We start from the raw sequence: 25,209 nt of genomic DNA, 5'->3' as shown, positions 1-25,209 counted from the left end.
GCTCTGGGTTTTTACTTTTGTTTTTGAGTTTGAAGTGGTTGGTTCTGCACAGGTTGAAAAGAAGGGTTCTCTCTATTTGCATTTTAAAAGCTGTTTCCAGACTGCTTGATAACTTGAAAAGAAATAATTGCTTTCTGGAAGGAATTCAAACCTGCTCTTTTTGGAAAGGAAATAAGAGCTTCCATACCAGGTCCTGTGTACTGGGCCACACCTTTGAAAAGGGATTTCTGGTTTATGAGATCTTGTTACTAAATTGGAACAGCTTAAGGGGGGGGGGGGAGAATATATTAAGGGTGATACGTACATTACTGCAGCTGTATGGGGTATTTATGTTGGTAGTTGATAAAAAATGCTTACTGTGTGTGTTTATAAAAATGTTAACTAAATTTGTAGAATAAAGCTTGTTTTTGATTGAAAGTGCTTAAGACCTGTGTTTAATAACACCCGAAAGGCAGGCCCTTGTGCTCATCGTAACCAAAATACATTAACAGTTGTAGGTCAGGGTGAACTCCATGATAAACTTTGGGGTTTTCTGAACCCTGGCCCAATTGAATGTGAAATGGCAGCGGGCTTATAAGAGTTGTTGGAGATGAGTTATGCATCGACTCTAAGGCTGTCTGGCGCTCAACGTTCGCCATTCTGGAAATTCAGGCCTTATGAAAAGGTTTGGTAGGGTAGGGGGGTCAGGAAAATGTTTCCTGACCCCCCCCTAGTCATCATAAATACATGGCAGTCACCAATAAATCCACAGGAATTTCACAGAAATCGCTTTACCCAGAGAGTGGTTGGAATGTGGAACTCACTCCCGCAAAGGCTAATTGAAGCGAGTAGCATCAATACCGTTAAGAATCACAGAAACTTACAGCACAGAGGAAGGCCATTCAGCCCATCTTGCCTCTGCTGGCTCTATGAAAGAGTAGTTAGTAGCACAGTGGTTAGCACTGTTGCTTCACAGCGCCAGAGTCCCTAGTTTGATTCCCGTTGGGTCACTGTCTGTGCGGAGCCTGCACATTCTCCCCGTCTGCGTTGGTTTCCTCCGGGTGCTCGGGTTTCCTCCCACAAATTCCAAAAGACGTGTTTGTTAGGTGAATTGGCCATTCTGAATTCTCCCTCTGTGTACTCGAACCAGGCGATGAGGGAATTTTCACAGTAACTTCATTGCAGTGTTAATATAAGCCTACTTGTGACAATAATAAAGATTATTATTATATCCCAGCTTTTTGTCCTTCACCCTGAAAGTTCCTCAAGGTGATGCTCAACTCCCTTTTATCTTCATTTATGGAATCAGATTCCATCACTCTTTCAGGTCATGAGTTCCAGATCTGGACAACTCTGAGTGGAGAAGGTTCTCCTTGTTTCCCCTCCACACCTTTTTACAATGATTTTGAATTGATTACCTCTATTGCCAAAGAGGGTGTAATTTTTCTCTGTATAAACCTCTCATCAACTTGGAAATTATTAGCTCACAACTTGGCCTTTTCTGTTCAAGGAGAACTGTCCTAACATTCCTAACCTTGACAGTGAAGCTAGATGGAGGGCGAACGGAACAGAAGGTAATGATGATAGGGTTAGATGAAGAAGATTGGGAGGAGGTTTATGTGGAACGTAACCAGTTGATCCAATTGCCTTGTTTCTGAGCTGTAAACCTGATGTAATCTGTGTCGCTGTGTCACCATTTGCTGTGACGTTTCTGATGTCCAGAAGTTGTGACCGTTTCATATTTGGGTTGTTCAGGTTCTGCTGCTGCTGCATTCACACTTTGTCTCGCTTTTATCTCCCTTTTCTGACCAGGTGTTTCACTTCAACACCATCTACGCTAAGAAGAACTGGGTGCAGGCGCACATGTTCTGCCACGAGCAAGGAGCTAATTTGCTCAGCATCAGCAGCTTCGAAGAGGAGAAGTTTACAGAGAAACTGGTCAATGAGATATTTGGGTGAGTCAACAAATCCAGATTAAATATTACTTTTTCGGAGAGGGGTGGGGGTCAGAGGGTGGGCAGAACCTTGGCATTTGCAGATTTCATCTCTTTCAAATATGCTCTCCTTGAAGCTGTGATGAGAAGATGGGTTCTGACCTGTAGAAAGCAGATATTGCCCACCAAACTCACTGTATACACAAACAATTTGATATACTATATACACAGCCTGTATACATTGTATACACAATTCAAAAAGCCTGTATACACAACGCAAACAACCTGCATACACTGTATACACAGCCTGTACAAGACACGCACTGCAAACAACCTACATTCACTGTATAGACAGCCTGTATACACTGTTTACACAATGCATGTACTATATACACAATGCAAACAGCCTGTATATACTGTATACACAATGCAAACAATCTGCATATACTGTACGCACAGCCTGTATAGACTGTATACACAATGCAAACAGCCTGTATACATTGCATACACAATACAAGCAACCTGTATATACTGCATGCAAAGACTGTATACACAGTGCAAACAACCTGTATATACTGTATACACAGCCTGAAAACACTGTATATGCAATGCAAACAGACTGTACACAAGAAATCTGTATGTACTGTAAACACAATGAAATGAACCTGTATATCCTGTATACATTGTATATACAACCTGTATACACAGTATGCATAATGTAAATAACCTGTATACTCAATGAAATTCATCATGAACGTCGACCATAGACTGCTCTCCCCTTTTAGAGAGAGAGCTGACTGGTTGTGATTTAACCTAAAGGACACCACACCTCAGGCGAGGGGCAAGGTGAGAAAGTGGGGCCTTTGTGAATAACCTCAGCTGGTATTGGAATTGAACTCACGCTGTTGGCATTGCTTCACATCACAAACCTGCAGCCGTCCAGCCAACTGAGCTAATCAACCCCCATACGCAATATCCCCAACCTGCTCTTTACAGACCCAATCCCAGCACACCAATGGACTCCACCACTCCAAATAATATGTCAACAAAATTCCATACCCTCTTAACAAATTTCACAAGCTGTATTTAAACTCACATCCAATAACTATCTTTTAAAAAAAACATTTTATAAGTTCTTCTAAGCCCATCCCTAATTGCCTTTGAGGCACAGTTGAGAGTCAACTATATTGCTGTGGCTATGGAGTCACATGTAGGCCAGACTGGATAAGGATGGTTGATTTCCTTCCCAAATGGACATTAGTGAACCAGTTGGATTTTTATGGTAATCATTAAACTTAATTCCAGATGTTTTATTGAGTTTTTAACTTTCACCATCTGCTGTGGTGGGATTTGAAGCCTGGCCCCCAGAGGATTACCCTGGGTCTCTGGATTACTAGGCCAGTGACAAACCACGGCACCACCCCCTCCCCTCCTCTCTGGCCCTCACAATCTCAATTTGACCCCTCTGTAATCCCTATCTGACCCTCAAAGCCTCTATCTCACCTCCACATACCCAAAGTGACCTTCCCATGGTCCCTGTCTAAATTTCAGTTGTACGTCCTTTATCGGCTCCAGCAGCTTCAGGCACCTTCATATTGCTCAAAAATGTACCTATGGAGGTTGTGAAATGCTATAGGTTGTCCTAAAGCTACGATGTGTGTTGCACGTTTATGTTTTTCTCTCTCACTTTGCTATAAGCCCATCAGTTAGTTGGGAGTGTGAGGAAGACTGCAGTCTTCAAGCTTTCACTGAAGGATCACTCTGTTGCCAGGCATGAATTAACATTTCAGTTCATTATCTTCAATGTAGACTTAATGATCATCTCAAGCATAATTACCCAGGCACATGAGTTAGGGACAGCAGATATTTTACAAACACACAGAACTACCTTTCCATGTATCATGTAAGCTATAATTTGTACATTACAAGAGTGACTACACTTGACAAGTGCTTCTTTGGCTGTTGAGCTTTCCGGATATGCTGACACTGAATGGCACTGTATAAATGAAAGTTCCTTATTTATAGAACATAGATCAGTACAGCACAGTACAGGCCCTTCAGCCCACGATGTTGTGCCGATCATTTATCCTAATCTAAGATCAACCTAACCTACACCCCTTCAATTTACTGCTGTCCATGTGTCTGTCTAAGAGTCGCTTAAATGTCCCTAATGACTCTGACTGCACCACCTCTGCTGGCAATGCATTCCACACAACCACCACTCTCTGTGTAAAGAACCTACCTCTGACATCTCCCCTGTACCTTCCTCCAATCACCTTAAAATTATGTCCCCTCATGACAGCCATTCCCACCCTGGGGAAAAGTCTCTGGCTATCCGCTTTATCCATGCCTCCCATCACCTTGTCAAGTCACCTCTCTGCTTTCTTCGTCCAGTGGGAAAAGCCTTAGCTCCCTCAACCTTTCTTCATAAGACATGCCCTCCAGTCCAGGCAGCATCCTGGTAAATCACCTCTGTACCCTCTCCAAAGCATCCACATCCTTCCTATAATGAGGCGACCAGAAATGGACACAATATTCCAAGTGTGGTCTAACAAGTTTATCAAGGTTGAACTCCATCTGTCACTTCTCAGCCCAGCTCTGCATCCTGTCAATGTCCTGCAACAACCCTCAACACTATCTACAACACCCCCAACCTTTGTGTCATCAGCAAACTTACCCTCCCACTTCCTCATCCAAGTCATTTATAAAAACACAAAGAGCAGAGTTCCCAGAACAGATCTTTGCGGGACACCACTGGTCACCGACCTCCAGGCGGAATATTTTCCATCCACTACCACTCGCTGTCTTCTTTCGGCCAGCCAATTCTGTATCCAGACAGCCAAATTTCCCTGTATCCCATGCCCCCTAACTTTCTGAATGAGCCTACCATGGGGAACTTTATCAAATGCATTAGTGAAATCCATATACACCACATCCAATGCCCACCACATCAATGTGTCTCGTCACATCCTCAAAGATTTCAATGAGGCTTTTGAGGCATGACCTGCCCCTCACAAAGCCATGCTGCTATGTTTCTGATACCAGCTCTTCCCTAACCGCCCGAGAATGGAACATGTGTGTCTCTGTGTTAGATCTGAAATCAGGATAACAGGAGACTGAAATAAGTGCTCAGAATTCATAGAATCATAAAATCCTAGGGTGTGCCATCAGGTTCTAGTCTCTCCTGCATGCAGAAGGAAGCCATTCGGCCCATTAAGTCTGCACCGAATCTCTGAAAGTGCACCCTACCTAGGTTCACTTCCCCACAATTCCTACTTAAGCTTTCGACACTCAAGGGTAATTTTAAATGGCCAATCCACCTAACCTGCACTTTTTGGACTGTGGGAGGAAACCAGAGCACCCGGAGGAAACCCAGACAGAAACAGGGAGAACGTGCAAACTCCACACAGTCACCCAAGGCCGGAATTAAACCCGGGTTCCTGGCGCTGTGAGGCAGCAGTGCTAACCACTGTGCACTGTGCCATGCACAATTGTTAGCATTCTCCAATCACAGAGCCACAGTGCAAATGGTTACATTTTTGTATCTCTTTGGCCAGTGTATTTCAGAATAATGTCCAATAAGCAATAGATATCTCACACTTTTTCCACAAAAAAAAACCTTTGATCCCTGCATTAGGCCACATAACGTGTGCTTAAGGACTGGAATACTTGCTTTATGATTTAACTGTGTTTCTTTTGTCTGGTAGTTGGTATGGATGGAATCTCAAGAAAGATGCAAAATTTTCAGAAGGTGTGTGCAGTGCCGAGTCACTCAAATAAGAAGTCCAAGTCGTTTAAACATTTCTCATTTGGCTCCAATCATTGAACCACAGCCAGAGTTGCGGTTCTTCTTGTCAAAGGACAAAACCATTTAATTGGTAGCTGGATTCATTAAATCAAACATCAATATCACTGAATTCTGGAATGTCCTCGAACAGATTGTCAAGGCTAAACCATCAACTACACCGTTCCTTTGCAGTCTCCTGATGTAGCCAGATTGAACAAGTAATAAGACCAGAAGATATAGGAGCAGAATAAGGCCATTCGGCCCATCGAATCTGCTCCACCATTCGATCATGGATGATATATTTCTCATCCCCATTCTCCTGCCTTCTCCCCGTAACCCGTGATCACCTTATTAATCAAGAACCTTTCTATCTATCTCTGTCTTAAAGACACTTAGTGACTTGGCCTCCACAGCCTTCTGCGGCAAAGATTTCCACAGATTCACCACCCTCTGGCTGAAGAAATTCCTCCTCATCTCAGTTTTAAAGGATTGTCCCTTCAGTCTGAGGGTGTGCAATTTATTTTAATAGAAACAAAATAGGGGGCAGGTGTTAATGAGCTGCTGATGCAAATCATTTTTGAGATCTTTGAAGTGTACAGTACATTTCCTTCTGTAACTCCCTTCTACCAAAGGGGAGGCATTGTTTTTTTTAAAATAAATTTAGTGTACCCAATTATTTTTTTCCAATTACGGGGCAATTTAACGTGGCCAATCCACCTACCCTGCACATCTTTTTGGGTTGTGGGGGTGAGACCCGTGCAGACACGGGGAGAATGTGCAAACTCCTCACAGACAGTGACCCGGGGTCAGGATCGAACCCAGGTCCTCGCCGCTGTAAGGCAGCGATGCTAACCATTGCTCCACTGTGCCGCCCTAAAGGGGGAGGCATCAGTGTATTCACATTGTCATTGGGACTAGTGAGCCAGAGACCCAGGGTAATGCTCTGGGGACTCAGGTTCGAATCCCACCATGGCAGATGGTGAAATTTGAATTCAACAAAATACCTGAAATTAAAAGGCGAACAATGACCTTGAAGCAATTGTTGATTGTTGCAAAACTCATCTGGCTCACTAATGTGGAAGGAAATCTGCCATCCTTACCTGGTCAAGGGCAATTAGGGATGGGCAACAAATGCTGGCCATGCCAACGACCTCCATATCGCATGAAAAAATAAAATAAGGAAAGTAAAATTGGAAATGCAGCAGCTAATCTGCATATAGCAAGGTCTCCTAAACTGCATGATCAGATAATTTGTTTCATTGGTATTGATTGAATGAAAACAAGGAAGTAAAAGAATGGAGAAAGTCTGATCCAATTCTCCAATAGGGACATTCTGTATATGTTTGATGCAGTTGGAGGTGAACAAATGAGACAGTCCAACCTGACTTAATATGCCACACTGTGACTGGCAATTCAGAAATGAATGTGTTCAGCAGAGATATGTTGATATCATTGAACATTGAGGTTGGCTGTCGATTTTACGACGACTCATTCTCAGAAATCGGGGATTTTACAGCCTGCAAATAATTCGATCATTTTTTTGGTAAACTCTTGGCTGGAATGTAGAAACTGATTTATTTTTTGAGGTGTAGTCGCTGTAATAATGTCGGAAGTGTGGCAGCCAATTTTTGTCCATAAGCTCCTATACACAGGAATAAAGTAAGTGGCCAGATAGTCTGTTTTAATAATATTGATTGAAGGGTCAATATTCGCCAGGATACTGGAGAACACACTTGTCTTTCTTCAAACAGCAGTGCGGAATCTTCCTTGTCATCTGAGAGGGCAGATGGCGGGGGCGCGATTCAATGGGAACATTTCAAAGTCCGGTTTTGGGTGTGTTTGGTGGGGTGTTTCGCAATGGCCGCATTGGCGAGATCACGGCCTGTATTCAATGGCACTTAGCGCCAAAATGACTTCCCACGAGTTTCTCGCCATTACTTGACTTCCTTGCTGCCTGATTCGCCAGACCCGCGCCTCAGCGTCTCGCCACTAACAAGGGGGAGCTGCTTTTAAACATTCACTCACCACTCACTCCCAGTCAACACACAAGCATGGCATCTGTTCCTTGCTTTGGTGATGCCAACCTGGCCAGGCACTTTGATATACTGGATGAGAGACGGGGCACCCTTTTCCTCTGAGGGTGTCAGAGTACCAACAGCAGGGTCACCAATGCCGTTTGGGAAGTAATGGCAGCGGCTGTCAGTGTGGGCAGCATGACAAGGAGGACCACCAGCCAATAAAGGAAGAATGCAAATTACCTGCACCTCTCTCCAGGCATCAGTTCCGCCTGCTACCCCTCAAATTCCCAACCCTTCCTCTGTGCAAATCGTTGGCAGACACCTTGCTCATTCCTTCATCTAATCTTCATGTTTGTTCCTCTGGCACCCACCAGCACAACCCCTTCATGTCCAGGTGCAGTGCCCACACATGCCACCTGCCATGGATCCCCCTGACCCATTAAGTTTCCAGCTCACCATTGTCCCTGCGATCTTTGACCCCGCAGGAGAAGATAGCCCGTAATAGACAGGAAAGGTCCAAGACGAGGGGTGGAGTCCTCGAGATCCAAGTCCTCACCCTCTATGAGCAACAGACTCTGGAAATTGCGGGGTTGTCCGAGGAAAGAGCAATCACCCACATTGAGGTTGGCCTGTGCAACAGAGGCAAAGATCCACTGCCCTTTCACGCAAATGACTTGTCCCAAGTGAGCTGTTCATGTCGGACAAAATGATCCTTCCTCTCACTGACCATATGTCCATTATCTCTCAGGATCTGATGAGGCCGAGCCATTGGTTCTCCCACTGCCTTCCCCACCCCGCGAACCAAGACACCACCTCGGAGGAAAGATCCATCAAGGCATCACAGCTATCACTCCCACACCTTGCACCAGTGCAGAGACACACACCTCGGTGGGTGTCATTAATGGACAGGCTTCTGGGTCACAATCTGGTGAGCACCATACAGTTGCTGATGCACACCTGGTGGAGGCAGGAACACGCAAAGGAGACAGCGGTCGGAGGTCTGCTGGATCCCAGGACATAGCTGGGTCCCGGTCAGATGCCAATTCTCTCGACAATGTTCTCCCAGAGCTGATGCAGATTATAGGACCCGGCCTTGAGATTCAGCAGGGAATGTCAGTGACATTCCAGTGACTGTAAAGCCGATTGGAGGAGTCCCAAAAGCTTTGGGCGCAGGAGATGATGCCGACAATGCGCGGCAGCAAGGCAAACACTGCTAGGGTGGCGACTGCAGTGGAAAATGTGATGGTGTCCAAGGCATAGCTCAGTCTGTTACGACCATGGCTGAGGACCTCGACATCATGTCCCAGCCATCGAGGGACGTGTCCCAGTCACAGGTGGACATTGCCGAGGCACTGCAGAGCAGAGATTGGGGATCACTGAATTGGCACTAGGGGGTGGTGTCACTATCTGTCGCGAGGGGGAATGGAAATGTAAAATGTTCATTATTAAAACATGTAACACCTGATACATGTGAAGCCTCTGTCAGGTTAATCTTCAGTGGGCGTGCCTGCACCCGGACCTCCTGTTGCCCTCCGCTCCCCCCACTCCCTGCCCCCCAGCACAGTTGGCCAAGGTAAAACACCCCCAATGCAGACCCCATTCAGAGGATGGGTGTGAGTGAGCTGTCGGCAGAGAGACAGGAGTCAGAAACTGAGGAGCTCCAGAGCTTTCCTCACAGCGAGTGTCTTGTGTAGTAACCCTCTGACAGTACCGCTGACAGTGCCGACACAGGCCTATCACCTTGTACTGATGTTACACAGACCCTTAGAGGGTGGAACAGAGTGGCCAGGGAGAGTGTGGTGTGATGGGGGGATGGGGAATGTGGAGAAGGGTGAAGGGGAATGGGGGGGAGGAGAATGGGGAGGGAAATTGGGGAGAATTGGGGGGGGAAGGAAAATGGTGTGGGTTGAGCTGACAGGCACAGTCTATGAGAATTTGGTGACAATGAGGGCCTCCTGGCATGTCGGACCCTTGCCGCTGCCTGTCCTCCATCCTCCAGGCCATCCTCAGGCTCTTCTTTCAGCCCCTCCAGGACTGCCTCCTCCTCAGAGGAAGCCGCATGTCCCTCCTCCTCCCCCTGCTTCTCCTCCTCCAGCATGTCGCACCGCTGCTATGAAGTTTGTGGAGGGCACAGCAGAACAGCCCAAAGCAGGACCCTCTGGCAGAGGGTGTACTACAGGCCACTACCAGAGTGGTCCAGGCATCGGAACCGCATTTTCAGCAGGTCGATGCACTGCTCAAAGACAGCACGGGTGGCAGCGTGGGCCTCGTTATACAGGGTCTCCACCTTAGTCTCAGGCCTCCGCATTGACGTCATCACCCATGAACTCAGCGATGTTGTGTTATGTAATTTGGAATAACACAAGCTGCCACTTGATGCAGTTTTGAGTAAAAGATGCTTCAGACTTCGAAGTGAGTTCAATGTGTTTTATTAAACTAATAGCACAGTTCTCAATGAGTTTGACTCTCTGCTAATCTAAATGTAGTAACTCAGTCTAACTGAACCAGCCTTGCTCTAGGCACGTGCTGGGGTGTGATGCTGAGGATACACCCTGTCTCACTCTGTAGATGTTGGTCTGTGGAAAGAGGCGGGGTGTGAGTGCCTCATCCCTTTTATAGTGAGATACCACCCTGAGTGTCCTGACTGCTCATTGGTCGTGTCCTATTCTATGTGTTCATTAGCTGCATGCTTGCATATCATGACATTTCCCCTTTTTTTTAATGCTTTACATGTGAATGAGTCTGTCTAACATGACTGACGGAGGACAACAGAACAGAGCAAACAAAACAAACGTTCACAAGTCCAGTCTCTGAGGCTTACATCTGATCCTGGTCGACCGCCGGAGAGGTGGCGGAGGGGACGATGGCGCCTTGACAGGCGGAATGGAAGCCTGACTGGTGGCCTCGTGATGCAAGATATCAGGAGGTGGCAATTCAACATATGGAAATGGAGGAGAAAGTGGTTGCGGGCAGGCAACTTTGCGCAGTGCCCGTCAATTCCTTTGCACGATGGAGCCATCAGCCATACGTACAACATAAGAGTGGGGCGTGGTCTGTTGAACAACGACAGCCGTGGCAGACTACCCACCATCCGGTATCTTGATCCTGACCATGTCTGCCGGGGATAGCACAGCCAGATCGGTGGTATGGGTATCATAGCCCTGCTTTTGACGGTCTCTGAGCTGCTGTATCTTCTGCAGCACTGGGAGGTGATCCCTGTTGGGCAGGTGTATGGCTGGAAGCGTCGTCCGCAGGTCCCTGTTCATCAGGAGTTGAGCCGGCGACATGCCAGTGGCCAATGGAGTCGCCCTGTACGCGAGCAGTGCAAGGTATATGTCGGAAGCAGAGTCCGCGGCCTTGCAGATGAGCTGTTTCACAATGTGCACCCCTTTCGCGATATTTCCATTGGACTGCGGATAGTGCAGACTGGAGGTGACATGCTGGAAATTGTATGACCTGGCAAACGTGGACCATTCTCGACTGCTAAAGCACGGGCCATTGTCGCTCATGACGGTGATTGGGATGCCATGCCTTGAGAACGTCTCCTTACAGGCTTTGATGACGGTCCGAGAGGTGAGGTCTGGGAGCTTCAGCACCTCAGGGTAATTCGAGAAATAATCGATGATCAATACGTAGTCGCGACCATTCGCATGAAAGAGGTCGATGCCAACTTTGGACCACGGAGAGGTCACTATGTCATGCTGTTGGAGCGTCTCCTTGCTCTGCGCTGGTTGGAACCGCTGACAGGAGCACAATTCAGGACCATGTTCGTGATGTCCTGGCTGATGCTGGGCCAGTAGACAGCTTGCCGGACTCTGCATCTGCACTTCTCGACGCCCAGGTGTCCCTCATGACTCTGGCGCAGCACCAAGCTCTGGAGACTGAGCGGAATGACAATCCTGGCCAGCTTGAGGAGGATACCATCAATCACCGTCAGGTCATCTTTCACATTGTAAAATTGTGGGCACTGCCCTTTCTGCCAGCCATTGGTGAGGTTGTGGATGACGCGCTGCAAGAGGGGGTCTTTGGCTGTCTCATCACGGATAAGAACTATCTCCTCATCTGTCGCCGGGAGAGTGCTAGCACACAGCTGCAGCTGTGCATCGATGTGCTGGATGATCTCCAGCGGCTCACTGGGCGAGGTGACGGAGCAGGACAATGTATCAGCGATGATGAGCACCTTGCCAGGTGTGTACACCAAGTTGAAGTCAAACCTCCTAAGTTTAAGCAGGATTCTCTGCAACCGAGGCGTCATGTCGTTCAGGTCCTTGTGGATGATGGGCACCAGAGGCCTATGGTCCGTCTCGACAGTGAATGTCGGCAGGCCGTAGACATAATCATGAAATTTGAGGATGCTCGTGAGAAGACCCAAGCACTCCTTCTCAATCTGTGCATATCTGGTTTTAGTGGGCGTCACCGCGCTTGATGCGTAGGCTACTGGTGCCCAGGATGATGTGTCATCTCGTTGAAGCAACACCGCACCGATGCCATCCTGACGCACATCTGTGGATATCTTTGTCTCCCGGTCTGCGAATGCCAGAACTGGTGCAGTGGTGAGCTTGGCTTTCAGCTCCAGCCACTCTGTCTGGTGTGTCACCTTCCACTCAAAGGCAGTTGACTTTTTCACCAGGTTGCGTAGGGCCATGGTGTGTGTGGCCATGTTTGGAATGAACTTGCCCAGAAAATTGACCATGCCCAAGAAGCGCAGCACCGCCTTTTTGTTCTCAGGGACCTTCATCGCCTCGATGGCCTTGATTTTGTCTGTGTCCGGGCGCATATCATGCTGTGAGGTCTGGTTGTCTGGGAACTTGAGCGCGATGTGCCAAAACAACATTTGGGCCTGTTTAACTTTAGGCCGTTGGCATGTACACGGCGGAATACCTTCTGGAGACGGGACACATGTTCTTCAGGGGTCGTGGACCATATGATGATGTCATCCACATACACATGAACCCCTTCAATGCCTTCCATCATCTGCTCCATGATGCGATGGAATATTTCCGATGCTGAGATGATGCCAAAAGGTATGCGATTGTAGCAGTCTCTGCCAAAAGGTGTGTTGAAGGTGCAGGGCCTTCTGCAGGACTCTGCCAGCTGGATTTGCCAAAATCCCTGTGATGCATCCAATTTGGTGAAGAAGCGCGCGTGTGCCATCTCACTCGTGAGTTCCTCCCGCTTTGGGATGGGGTCGTGTTCCTGCATGATATTCTTATTGAGATCCTTGGGATCAATGCAGATGCGCAGGTCCCCCAAAGGCTTCTTGACGCACACCATCGAGCTGACCCAGTCAGTCGGTTCGGTGACCTTGGATATGATGCCTTTTTGCTGAAGTTCCTTGAGCTGTGCCTTCAGTCGCTCTCTCAGTGGAGCAGGGACTCGTCGTGGTGCGTGGACCACTGTCTTGGCATCAGGTCGTAGCAGAATCTTGTATCGATACGGCAGCATGCCCATCCCGTTGAACACATCTGGATACTGGGCGAACATGTCGTCGATGCCGGCCTGACGATCCACATGGGAGGATGTCGTGGTGTAAACCCTTTGAATGAAGTTCAGCTGCTTGCAGGCGTGCGCACCTAGTAGGGATGCCCTGTCCGGCTTAACAATTTCAAAGCGTAACCGTGCTTGTGTGTGTCGGTTGGATACGTGCAGATGGCAGGGTCCCAGTGCCGTGATGGCATTCCCGTTGTAATCCAGGAGCTTGCAGGCAGCTGGAAGGACTGTGGGGGCTTCTTAATGCGTCTGAAGTCTGCCTGTGAGAGGAGGTTGTCAGAGGCATCTGTGTCCAGCTTGAACTGGATGGGGCAGTGGTTGACCTTCATCGCTGCTCGCCATTCGTCCTCGGAATCCACAGCTAGGATTGACTGGACTTGTGATGAGTCTGGTGTGGCAAAGTCACATGTTGTAATAATGCCCACATGGTAGGCGTTGTCCAGGCATTCATCATCTGGATCCTGCCGAGATCAGAATCCTGTAGGCGTTGTTGCACACTCCGGATGCGCAGTCATCGGAATTGGGAACGCTGGCTCCTGACTGGTGGTGCAGATCTGCAGTGCTGCATAGTGGCCTGGCTTCCCGCAGTTTAAACAGCGTCTGCCTCTTGCAGGGCAGTGTTTCTTTAAATGGGTGGTGCCACAGTTCGAGCACGTCATGATGTCGGCGTTCTGACGCTCCATGCATCGTTGCACTTGCGCAGTGTGGTTCTCAGACGTCTGCATCTGCGCAGTGCGGGTTTCGGCCGCTTCGTTATCCTGTTCGTAGCGCGCATGCGTTGGGCCCCGGGAAGAGCACGCAAAATGACCCCCACCACCTTCAAAAGCACCTTTGCCACCCCCACCCAGAACCCCTGTAGTGTCGGGCATGACCAGAACATGTGGGTGTGATTCGCTGGGCTTCTCGAGCATCTCGCACACCTATCCTCTACCCCCAAAAATTTACTAAGCCGTGCTCCAGTCATATGCGCCCTGTGTAACACCTTAAATTGTATCAGGCTTAGCCTGGCACACGAGGACGATGAGTTTACCCTACGTAGGGCATCAGCCCACAGCCCCTCCTCCATCTCCTCCCCCAGTTCGTCTTCCCATTTCCCTTTCAGCTCATCTACCATGATCTCCCCCTCGTCCCTCATTTCCCTGTATATGTCCGACACCTTACCATCCCCCACCCATGTCTCTGAGATCACTCTATCCTGCACCTCCTGCATCGGGAGCTGCGGGAATTCCCTCACCTGTTGCCTCGCAAAAGCCCTCAATTGCATGTACCGAAATGCATTCCCTTGGGGCAACCCATATTTTTCCGTCAGCGCTCCCAGACTCGCAAATGTCCCATCTACAAACAGATCTCTCAGTTGTACTACCCCAGCTCTTTGCCATGCTCCAAATCCCCCATCCATTCTCCCCGGAACGAAGCTATGATTGTTTCTTATCGGGGACCGCACCGAAGCTCCCGTCCTTCCCGTATGCCGTCTCCACTGCCCCCAAATTTTCAATGTAGCCACCACCACCGGGCTTGTGGTGTATTTCTTTGGTGAGAACGGCAACGGTGCCGTCACCATTGCTTGTAGGCTAGTTCCCCTGCAGGATGCCCTCTCCAATCTCTTCCACGCCGCTCCCTCCCCTTCTCCCATCCACTTACACACCATTGAAACATTGGCGGCCCAGTAGTACTCACTTAGGCTCGGTAGTGCCAGCCCCCCCCCGCTGTCCCTACTACGCTGCAAGAATCCCCTCCTCACTCTCGGGGTCTTCCCAGCCCACACAAAACTCATAATACTCTTCTCGATTCTTTTGAAAAAAGCCTTCGTGATCACCACCGGGAGGCACTGAAACACAAAAAGGAATCTCGGGAGGACCACCATTTTAACCGCCTGCACCCTACCTGCCAATGACAGGGACACCATGTCCCATCTCTTAAAGTCCTCCTCCATCTGTTCCACCAACCGCGTTAAATTAAGCCTGTGTAATGTACCCCAATTCTTGGCTATCTGGATCCCCAAGTACTGGAAGTCCCTTGTTACCTTCCTCAACGGTAAATCCTCTATCTCTCTGCTCTGCTCCCCTGGATGCACCACAAACAACTCACTTTTCCCCATGTTCAGTTTATACCCTGAAAAATCCCCAAACTCCCCAAGTATCCACATTATCTCTGGCATCCCCTCCGCCGGGTCCGCCACATATAGCAACAAATCATCCGCATACAGAGATACCCGGTGTTCTTCTCCCCCCCTGAGTACTCCCCTCCACTTCCTGGAACCCCTCAATGCTATGGCCAGGGGTTCAATCGCCAGTGCAAACAATAACGGGGACAGAGGACATCCCTGCCTCGTCCCTCTATGGAGCCGAAAATAGTCAGACCCCCGTCCATTCGTCACCACGCTCGCCATCGGGGCCCTATACAGCAACTGTACCCACCTGATATACCCATCCCCAAAGCCAAATCTCCTCAGCACCTCCCACAAATAATCCCACTCCACTCTATCAAATGCTTTCTCGGCATCCATCGCCACCATTATCTCCGCTTCCCCCTCTGGTGGGGGCATCATCATTACCCCTAGCAGCCTCCGTATATTTGTATTCAGCTGTCTCCCCTTCACAAACCCAGTTTGGTCCTCATGAACCACCCCCGGGACACAATCCTCTAACCTCATTGCCATTACCTTGGCCAGAATCTTAGCGTCCACATTCAGGAGGGAAATGGGCCTGTAGGACCCGCATTGCAGCGGGTCTTTTTCCTTCTTTAGGAGGAGCGATATCGTTGCCTCTGACATAGTCGGGGGCAGCTGCCCCCTTTCCCTCGCCTCATTAAAGGTTCTCATCAGCAGCGGGGGCAGCAAGTCCATATATTTCCTATAGAATTCAACTGGGAATCCATCTGGTCCCGGGGCCTTCCCCGCCTGCATGCTCCCAATCCCTTTCACTACTTCCTCCATCTCAATCTGTTCTCCCAGTCCCACCCTCTCCTGCTCCTCCACCTTAGGAAATTTCAGCTGATCCAGAAAGCACATCATTCTCTCCTTCCCATCCGGGGGCTGGCCCCCTCCTTCCTGCTTCCCTGTTCCCGCCGTGATTACCATAGCGCGAGAACAAAGCCCGCGCTTCCCTTTTGGCCCCGCCCCCAATGGCCAGCGCCCTCAGTTCCTCATCCTCCCTCCCCCCCTCCCCCACGACATGGGGAAGAGAGAAAAGTTACAGGGTCGCAGGATTAACAACTTGGGAAGTCATCTCTTCCCTCTTTTCCCCCCCTTCATCCCACATATTCACCCCCCCCACTTTGTCCCAAACGTTCTTTTTCTGGCCCGCTCACTCCAGTTTCTCCTCGACAATAAATGTCCGATCTTCACCTGCCGTTTCGAAGTAGTGGTGTTTCCCTTGATGTGTGACCCACAGCCTTGCTGGTTGCAGCATTCCAAATTTAATCTTCCGTTTATGCAGCACCGCATTGGCCCGATTAAAACTTGCCCTCCTTCTCGCCACCTCCGCACTCCAATCTTGATATACGCGGATCACCGCGTTCTCCCACCTACTGCTCCGAGTTTTCTTTGCCCATCTGAGGACCATCTCTCTGTCCTTATATCGGAGAAATCTCACCACTATGGCTCGAGGAATTTCTCCAGCCCTCGGTCTTCGCGCCATAACTCGATAGGCTCCCTCCACCTCCAGCGGACCTGTCGGGGCCTCCGATCTCATTAACGAGTGCAGCATCGTGCTCACATATGCCCCGACGTCCGCCCCTTCTACACCTTCGGGAAGACCAAGAATCCTTAAATTCTTCCTCCTCGCATTATTCTCCAGCACCTCCAGCCTTTCCACACACCTTTTGTGTTGTGCCTCGTGCATCTCTGTTTTCACCACCAGGCCCTGTATGTCGTCCTCATTCTCAGCGGCCTTTGCCTTCACGACCCGAAGCTCCTGTTCCTGGGTCTTTTGCTCCTCCTTTACCCCCTCAATCGCTTGTAATATCGGGGCCAACAGCTCCTTCTTCATCTCCTTTTTGAGTTCTTCCACGCAACGCCGCAGGAACTCTTGTTTGTCAGGGCCCCATATTAAACTGCCTCCTTCCGACGCCATCTTGCTTCGTGCCTGCCTTCCTGGCCGCTGCTCTAGAGGATCCACCGCAATCCGGCCACTTTCCTCTCTTTTTTCCATCCGTGTCCAGGGGGGGTTCCCTTCTGGATTACCGCACAGTGTTTTTTGCCGTTAAAATTGCCGTTGGGGCTCCTATCAAGAGCCCAAAAGTCCGTTCCACCGGGAGCTGCCGAAACGTGCGACTTAGCTGGTCATCGCCGCACCCGGAAGTCTTGAATGTGTTTTATTAAACTGTTGGCACAGTTCTCAATGAGTTTGACTCTCTGCTAATCTAAATGTAGTAACTCAGTCTAACTGAACCAGCCTTGCTCTAAGCCAGTGTGATGCTGAGGATACACCCTGTCTCACTCTGTAGATGTTGGTCTGTGGAAAGAGGGTGTGAGTGCCTCATATATCCCTTTTATAGTGAGATACCACCCCGAGTGTCCTGACTGCTCATTGATCGTGTCCTATTCTATGTGTTCATTAGCTGCATGTTTGCATATCATGACAAGCGGGTGTCCCTTGTCCCCCCACAAGCCAACCCGTCACCCTGGGGTGGTCGTCAAAGATACTGGGGATCTCTGAATTCCCCAGGATGTAGCTGTCATACACGCTCCCTGGATACTACGCACACACATGCATGATTCGGAGGCAGTGGTCACACAGAAGCTGAACATTCCTGTTAATAAAGAGCACTGCCCGATGCCCTGGTTTCTCTCTTGAATTAGCCTTCAGCTGTGAAGCTAGAGGCTGCTCACAGTCAAAGGGAGTGAAATTGACTTTCAGGATAGAAGCTGCAGTAGGGCTCTGTCCTGGAGGTGTTTGGTAGGACAGACAGGCTCCAGCTGTGATTGCCCCTGTTTGGGGTCTCCACAATATTTAAAGATGGCCTGAAGGCCTCACAGATGCAAAGCCCCATCACCCCCTCGATTTTGGCCTTTTCCGCAATTTGCCCGGATCTGTGCCAGGCGGAACGCAGTGGTTGAATCACGTCTGGGATCTCGGTTCAAGAACTCATCGAAAGCTGTTAACTCCAATAGTGTGGCACTTCCTCAGTACTGCGCTGGAGAGTGTCGCTTGAGATTACTTGATCAAGTTTCTGGAGAAGGATTTGGCCGTACGACCCTCAGAGGCGCGAGAGCTCGCACGGTACCAGAGCGGACACTGATTTCCGCTCAATGTTATTTGAAGCCAGTCACGCACAAGCGGTAAAGATCTGGCCTTTATGCTGCAGGAGAATCAGCCCCGCTGGTGTGAAAGGAATCATCTGCCTTTTCCAACACTGAAAAAACTGATCAATTTTTAAAAATACTATGGTCGCTGAAAAGTTATGAATGAAGTTCAAAGTTGAGGGAGGAGTTGGAGGCATTGGCCTAGATTTGAAATTCTCTTGTTTCTGCTTCCTAGGGAGTCGGAGGATCACGAGTATCATTGGTTCTGGCTTGGGCTGAATAGACGGAACCCAGGGACAGAGCAGAGCTGGACATGGAGTGATGGAATAGGAGTGAGTATCTGAATGACCGAGTCACAGGCCATTTTTGCCTGAATGAGAGGAACGCGACAAGTTCGGACGCACTGCAGCGAGTGACGGGGCATTCCTTCCAATAGTATTCCACTCGTTTCAAAAGCTTACCTTCCCGGGACACATCAACGGTGTAGCAGCTTGTTCTGTATTAAACTGCGGTGGATTTGCCTCATCTTACAGACCAATAGCTGAAAAACTGCTACAATGGTGGGTGAATGAGAGGGTGAAAAGGAGACCAGGAACTGTGGGTGAGAGAGTGCAGAGGAGGTCAGGAACTGTGGGTGAGAGAGTGCAGAGGAGATCAGGAACTGTGGGTGGGAGAGTGCAGAGGAGGTCAGGAACTGTGGGTGAGAGGGTGCAGAGGAGGTCAGGAACTATGGGTGAGAGGATGCAGAGGAGACCAGGAACTGTCGGCGAGAAGAGTGAAGAGGAGACCAGGAACTGTGGGTGAGAGAGTGCAGAGGAGACCAGGAACTGTGGGTGAGAGAGTGCAGAGGAGACCAGGAACTGTGGGTGAGAGAGTGCAGAGGAGGTCAGGTACTGAGTGTGAGAGAGTGCAGAGGAGGCCAGAAACTGTGGGTGAGAGAGTGCAGAGGAGGTCAGGAACTGTGGGTGAGAGGGTGCAGAGGAGATCAGGAACTGTGGGTGAGAGAGTGCAGAGGAGACCAGGAACTGTGGGTGAGAGAGTGCAGCGGAGACCAGGAACTGTGGGTGAGAGGGTGCAGAGGAGGTCAGGAACTGTGGGTGAGAGAGTGGAGAGGAGGTCAGGAACTGTGGGTGAGGGGGTGCAGAGGAGGTCAGGAACTGTGGGTGAGAGAGTGCAGAGGAGGTCAGGAACTGTAGTTGAGAGGGTGCAGAGGAGGTCAGGAACTGTGGGTGAGAGGATGCAAAGGAGGTCAGGAACTGTGGGTGAGAGAGTGCAGAGGAGACCAGGAACTGTGGGTGAGATGGTGCAGAGGAGACCAGGAACTGTAGATGAGAGGGTGCAGAGGAGGTCAGGAACTGTGGATGAGAGAGTGCAGAGGAGGTCAGGAACTGTAAATGCGAGGGTGCAGACGAGGTCAGGAACTGTGGGTGAGAGGGTGCAGAGGAGATCAAGAACTGTGGGTGAGAGGGTGCAGAGGAGGCCAGGAACTGTGGGTGAGAGGGTGGAGAGGAGGTCAGGAACTGTGGCTGAGAGAGTGCAGAGGAGGCCAGGAACTGTGGGTGAGAGGGTGCAGAGGAGGCCAGTAACTGTGGGTGAGAGAGTGCAGAGGAGGTCAGGTACTGTGGGTGAGAGGGTGCAGAGGAGATCAGGAACTGTGGGTGAGAGATTGCAGAGGAGGCCAGAAACTGTGGGTGAGAGAGTGCAGAGGAGGTCAGGAACTGTGTGTGAGAGGGTGCAGAGGAGATCAGGAACTGTGGGTGAGAGAGTGCAGAGGAGACCAGGAACTGTGGGTGAGAGAGTGCAGAGGAGACCAGGAACTGTGGGTGAGATGGTGCAGAGGAGACCAGGAACTGTGGGTGAGAGAGTGCAGAAGAGGTCAGGAACTGTAGATGAGAGGGTGCAGAGGAGGTCAGGAACTGTGGTGAGAGAGTGCAGAGGAGACCACGAACTGTGGGTGAGAGGGTGCAGAGGAGGTCAGGATCTGTGGGTGAGAGAGTGCAGAGGAGATCAGGAACTGTGGGTCAGAGGGTGCAGAGGAGGTCAGGAACTGTGGGTGAGAGGGTGCAGAGGAGACCAGGAACTGTGGGTGAGAGAGTGCAGAAGAGGTCAGGAACTGTGGGTGAGAGGGTCGAGAGGAGGTCAGGATCTGTGGGTGAGAGGGTGCAGAGGAGACCAGGAACTGTGGGAGAGAGGGTCGAGAGGAGGTCAGGAACTTTGGGTGAGAGAGTGCAGAGGAGGTGAGGAACTTTGGGCGAGAGAGTGCAGAGGAAATCAGGACTTGTGGGCGAGAGAGTGCAGAGGAGGTCAGGAACTGTGTGTGAGAGAGTGCAGAGGAGATCAGGAACTGTGAGTGAGAGTGCAGAGGAGGCCAGGAACTGTGGGTGAGAGAGTGCAGAGGAGATCAGGAACTGTGGGTGAGAGGGTGCAGAGGAGATCAGGAACTGTGAGTGAGAGTGCAGAGGAGGCCAGGAACTGTGGGTGAGAGAGTGCAGAGGAGGTCAGGAACTGTGGGTGAGAGGGTGCAGAGGAGGTCAGGAAATGTGGGTCGGAGTGTTCTGAGGAGCTCAGGAACTGTGGGTGAGAGAGTGCAGAGGAGGTCAGGAACTGTGGGTGAGAGAGTGCAGAGGAGACCAGGAACTGTGGGTGAGAGGGTGCAGAGGAGGTCAGGAACTGTAGGTGAGAGGGTGCAGAGGAGGTCAGGAACTGTGGGTGAGAGGATGCAAAGGTGGTCAGGAACTGTGGGTGAGAGAGTGCAGAGGAGATCAGGAACTGTGGGTGAGAGGGTGCAGAGGAGATCAGGAACTGTGAGTGAGAGTGCAGAGGAGGCCAGGAACTGTGGGTGAGAGAGTGCAGAGGAGGTCAGGAACTGTGGGTGAGAGGGTGCAGAGGAGGTCAGGAAATGTGGGTCGGAGTGTTCTGAGGAGCTCAGGAACTGTGGGTGAGAGAGTGCAGAGGAGGTCAGGAACTGTGGGTGAGAGAGTGCAGAGGAGACCAGGAACTGTGGGTGAGAGGGTGCAGAGGAGGTCAGGAACTGTAGGTGAGAGGGTGCAGAGGAGGTCAGGAACTGTGGGTGAGAGGATGCAAAGGTGGTCAGGAACTGTGGGTGAGAGAGTGCAGAGGAGGTCAGGAACTGTAGATGAGAGGGTGCAGAGGAGGTCAGGAACTGTGGGTGAGAGAGTGCAGAGGAGGTCAGGAACTGTAAATGCGAGGGTGCAGACGAGGTCAGGAACTGTGGGTGAGAGGGTGCAGAGGAGGCCAGTAACTGTGGGTGAGAGAGTGCAGAGGAGGTCAGGTACTGAGTGTGAGAGAGTGCAGAGGAGGTCAGGTACTGAGTGTGAGAGAGTGCAGAGGAGGCCAGAAACTGTGGGTGAGAGAGTGCAGAGGAGGTCAGCAACTGTGGGTGAGAGGGTGCAGAGGAGATCAGGAACTGTGGGTGAGAGAGTGCAGAGGAGACCAGGAACTGAGGGTGAGAGAGTGCAGAGGAGACCAGGAACTGTGGGTGAGAGGGTGCAGAGGAGATCAGGAACTGTGGGTGAGAGAGTGGAGAGGAGGTCATGAACTGTGGGTGAGAGGGTGCAGAGGAGACCAGGAACTGTGGGTGAGAGGGTGCAGAGGAGATCAAGAACTGTGGGTGAGAGGGTGCAGAGGAGGCCAGGAACTGTGGGTGAGAGGGTGGAGAGGAGGTCAGGAACTGTGGCTGAGAGAGTGCAGAGGAGGCCAGGAACTGTGGGTGAGAGGGTGCAGAGGAGGCCAGTAACTGTGGGTGAGAGAGTGCAGAGGAGGTCAGGTACTGTGGGTGAGAGGGTGCAGAGGAGATCAGGAACTGTGGGTGGGAGATTGCAGAGGAGGCCAGAAACTGTGGGTGAGAGAGTGCAGAGGAGGTCAGGAACTGTGTGTGAGAGGGTGCAGAGGAGATCAGGAACTGTGGGTGAGAGAGTGCAGAGGAGACCAGGAACTGTGGGTGAGAGAGTGCAGCGGAGACCAGGAACTGTGGGTGAGAGAGTGCAGAGGAGACCAGGAACTGTGGGTGAGACGGTGCAGAGGAGACCAGGAACTGTGGGTGAGAGAGTGCAGAAGAGGTCAGGAACTGTAGATGAGAGGGTGCAGAGGAGGTCAGGAACTGTGGTGAGAGAGTGCAGAGGAGACCACGAACTGTGGGTGAGAGGGTGCAGAGGAGGTCAGGATCTGTGGGTGAGAGAGTGCAGAGGAGATCAGGAACTGTGGGTCAGAGGGTGCAGAGGAGGTCAGGAACTGTGGGTGAGAGGGTGCAGAGGAGACCAGGAACTGTGGGTGAGAGAGTGCAGAAGAGGTCAGGATCTGTGGGTGAGAGGGTCGAGAGGAGGTCAGGATCTGTGGGTGAGAGGGTGCAGAGGAGACCAGGAACTGCGGGAGAGAGGGTTGAGAGGAGGTCAGGAACTTTGGGTGAGAGAGTGCAGAGGAGGTGAGGAACTGTGGGCGAGAGAGTGCAGAGGAAATCAGGACTTGTGGGCGAGAGAGTGCAGAGGAGGTCAGGAACTGTGTGTGTGAGAGAGTGCAGAGGAGGTCAGGAACTGTGGGTGAGAGAGTGCAGAGGAGATCAGGAACTGTGGGTGAGAGGGTGCAGAGGAGATCAGGAACTGTGAGTGAGAGTGCAGAGGAGGCCAGGAACTGTGGGTGAGAGTGCAGAGGAGATCAGGAAATGTGGGTCGGAGTGTTCTGAGGAGCTCAGGAACTGTGGGTGAGAGGGTGCAGAGGAGGTCAGGAACTGTAGGTGAGAGGGTGCAGAGGAGGTCAGGAACTGTGGGTGAGAGGATGCAAAGGAGGTCAGGAACTGTGGGTGAGAGAGTGCAGAGGAGGTCAGGAACTGTGGGTGAGAGAGTGCAGAGGAGGTCAGGAACTGTAAATGCGAGGGTGCAGACGAGGTCAGGAACTGTGGGTGAGAGGGTGCAGAGGAGGCCAGTAACTGTGGGTGAGAGAGTGCAGAGGAGGTCAGGTACTGAGTGTGAGAGAGTGCAGAGGAGGTCAGGTACTGAGTGTGAGAGAGTGCAGAGGAGGTCAGGTACTGAGTGTGAGAGAGTGAAGAGGAGGCCAGAAACTGTGGGTGAGAGAGTGCAGAGGAGGTCAGGAACTGTGGGTGAGAGGGTGCAGAGGAGATCAGGAACTGTGGGTGAGAGAGTGCAGAGGAGACCAGGAACTGTGGGTGAGAGAGTGCAGAGGAGACCAGGAACTGTGGGTGAGAGGGTGCAGAGGAGGTCAGGAACTGTGGGTGAGAGAGTGGAGAGGAGGTCATGAACTGTGGGTGAGAGGGTGCAGAGGAGGTCAGGAACTGTGGGTGAGAGGGTGCAGAGGAGGTGAGGAACTGTGGGCGAGAGAGTGCAGAGGAAATCAGGACTTGTGGGCGAGAGAGTGCAGAGGAGGTCAGGAACTGTGTGTGAGAGAGTGCAGAGGAGGTCAGGAACTGTGGGTGAGAGAGTGCAGAGGAGATCAGGAACTGTGGGTGAGAGAGTGCAGAGGAGGTCAGGTACTGAGTGTGAGAGAGTGCAGAGGAGGCCAGAAACTGTGGGTGAGAGAGTGCAGAGGAGGTCAGGAACTGTGGGTGAGAGGGTGCAGAGGGGATCAGGAACTGTGGGTGAGAGAGTGCAGCGGAGACCAGGAACTGTGGGTGAGAGGGTGCAGAGGAGGTCAGGAACTGTGGGTGAGAGAGTGGAGAGGAGGTCAGGAACTGTGGGTGAGGGGGTGCAGAGGAGGTCAGGAACTGTGGGTGAGAGGATGCAGAGGAGGTCAGGAACTGTGGGTGAGAGAGTGCAGAGGAGGTCAGGAACTGTAGGTGAGAGGGTGCAGAGGAGGTCAGGAACTGTGGGTGAGAGGATGCAAAGGAGGTCAGGAACTGTGGGTGAGAGAGTGCAGAGGAGACCAGGAACTGTGGGTGAGAGGGTGCAGAGGAGGTCAGGAACTGTACTTGAGAGGGTGCAGAGGAGGTCAGGAACTGTGGGTGAGAGGATGCAGAGGAGGTCAGGAACTGTGGGTGAGAGAGTGCAGAGGAGGTCAGGAACTGTAGGTGAGAGGGTGCAGAGGAGGTTAGGAACTGTGGGTGAGAGGATGCAAAGGAGGTCAGGAACTGTGGGTGAGAGAGTGCAGAGGAGACCAGGAACTGTGGGTGAGAGAGTGCAGAGGAGACCAGGAACTGTGGGTGAGAGAGTGCAGAGGAGACCAGGAACTGTGGGTGAGAGAGTGCAGAGGAGACCAGGAACTGTGGGTGAGAGGGTGCAGAGGAGGTCAGGAACTGTAGTTGAGAGGGTGCAGAGGAGGTCAGGAACTGTGGGTGAGAGGATGCAGAGGAGGTCAGGAACTGTGGGTGAGAGAGTGCAGAGGAGGTCAGGAACTGTAGGTGAGAGGGTGCAGAGGAGGTCAGGAACTGTGGGTGAGAGGATGCAAAGGAGGTCAGGAACTGTGGGTGAGAGAGTGCAGAGGAGACCAGGAACTGTGGGTGAGAGAGTGCAGAGGAGGTCAGGAACTGTGTGTGAGAGAGTGCAGAGGAGGTCAGGTACTGAGTGTGAGAGAGTGCAGAGGAGGTCAGGTACTGAGTGTGAGAGAGTGCAGAGGAGGCCAGAAACTGTGGGTGAGAGAGTGCAGAGGAGGTCAGGAACTGTGGGTGAGAGAGTGCAGAGGAGGTCAGGAACTGTGGGTGAGAGGGTGCAGAGGAGATCAGGAACTGTGGGTGAGAGAGTGCAGAGGAGACCAGGAACTGTGGGTGAGAGAGTGCAGAGGAGACCAGGA

At 51.1% G+C, this 25,209-nt stretch overlaps 1 protein-coding gene across 3 annotated transcripts in view; it reads left to right on the top strand.

Annotated features, from left to right (window-relative positions):
* mrc2 (mannose receptor, C-type 2) overlaps window positions 1–25,209 on the top strand; it is a 603,955-nt gene that overhangs the window by 298,419 nt on the left and 280,327 nt on the right. For all 3 annotated transcript variants that reach the window (XM_072486972.1, XM_072486974.1, XM_072486973.1), the window contains 2 exons: window positions 1,792–1,934; window positions 18,689–18,785. In XM_072486972.1, the coding sequence (XP_072343073.1) occupies window positions 1,792–1,934; window positions 18,689–18,785 (240 nt within the window). The remainder of the gene's footprint in view (window positions 1–1,791; window positions 1,935–18,688; window positions 18,786–25,209) is intronic.

Source organism: Scyliorhinus torazame, chromosome 21 (assembly GCF_047496885.1).
Source record: "Scyliorhinus torazame isolate Kashiwa2021f chromosome 21, sScyTor2.1, whole genome shotgun sequence".
In the NCBI taxonomy this organism is placed as follows: Eukaryota; Metazoa; Chordata; class Chondrichthyes; order Carcharhiniformes; family Scyliorhinidae; genus Scyliorhinus; species Scyliorhinus torazame.
The sequence above is the reverse complement of the archived record's forward strand: the minus strand, read 5'-3'. Positions and strand labels throughout refer to the sequence as shown.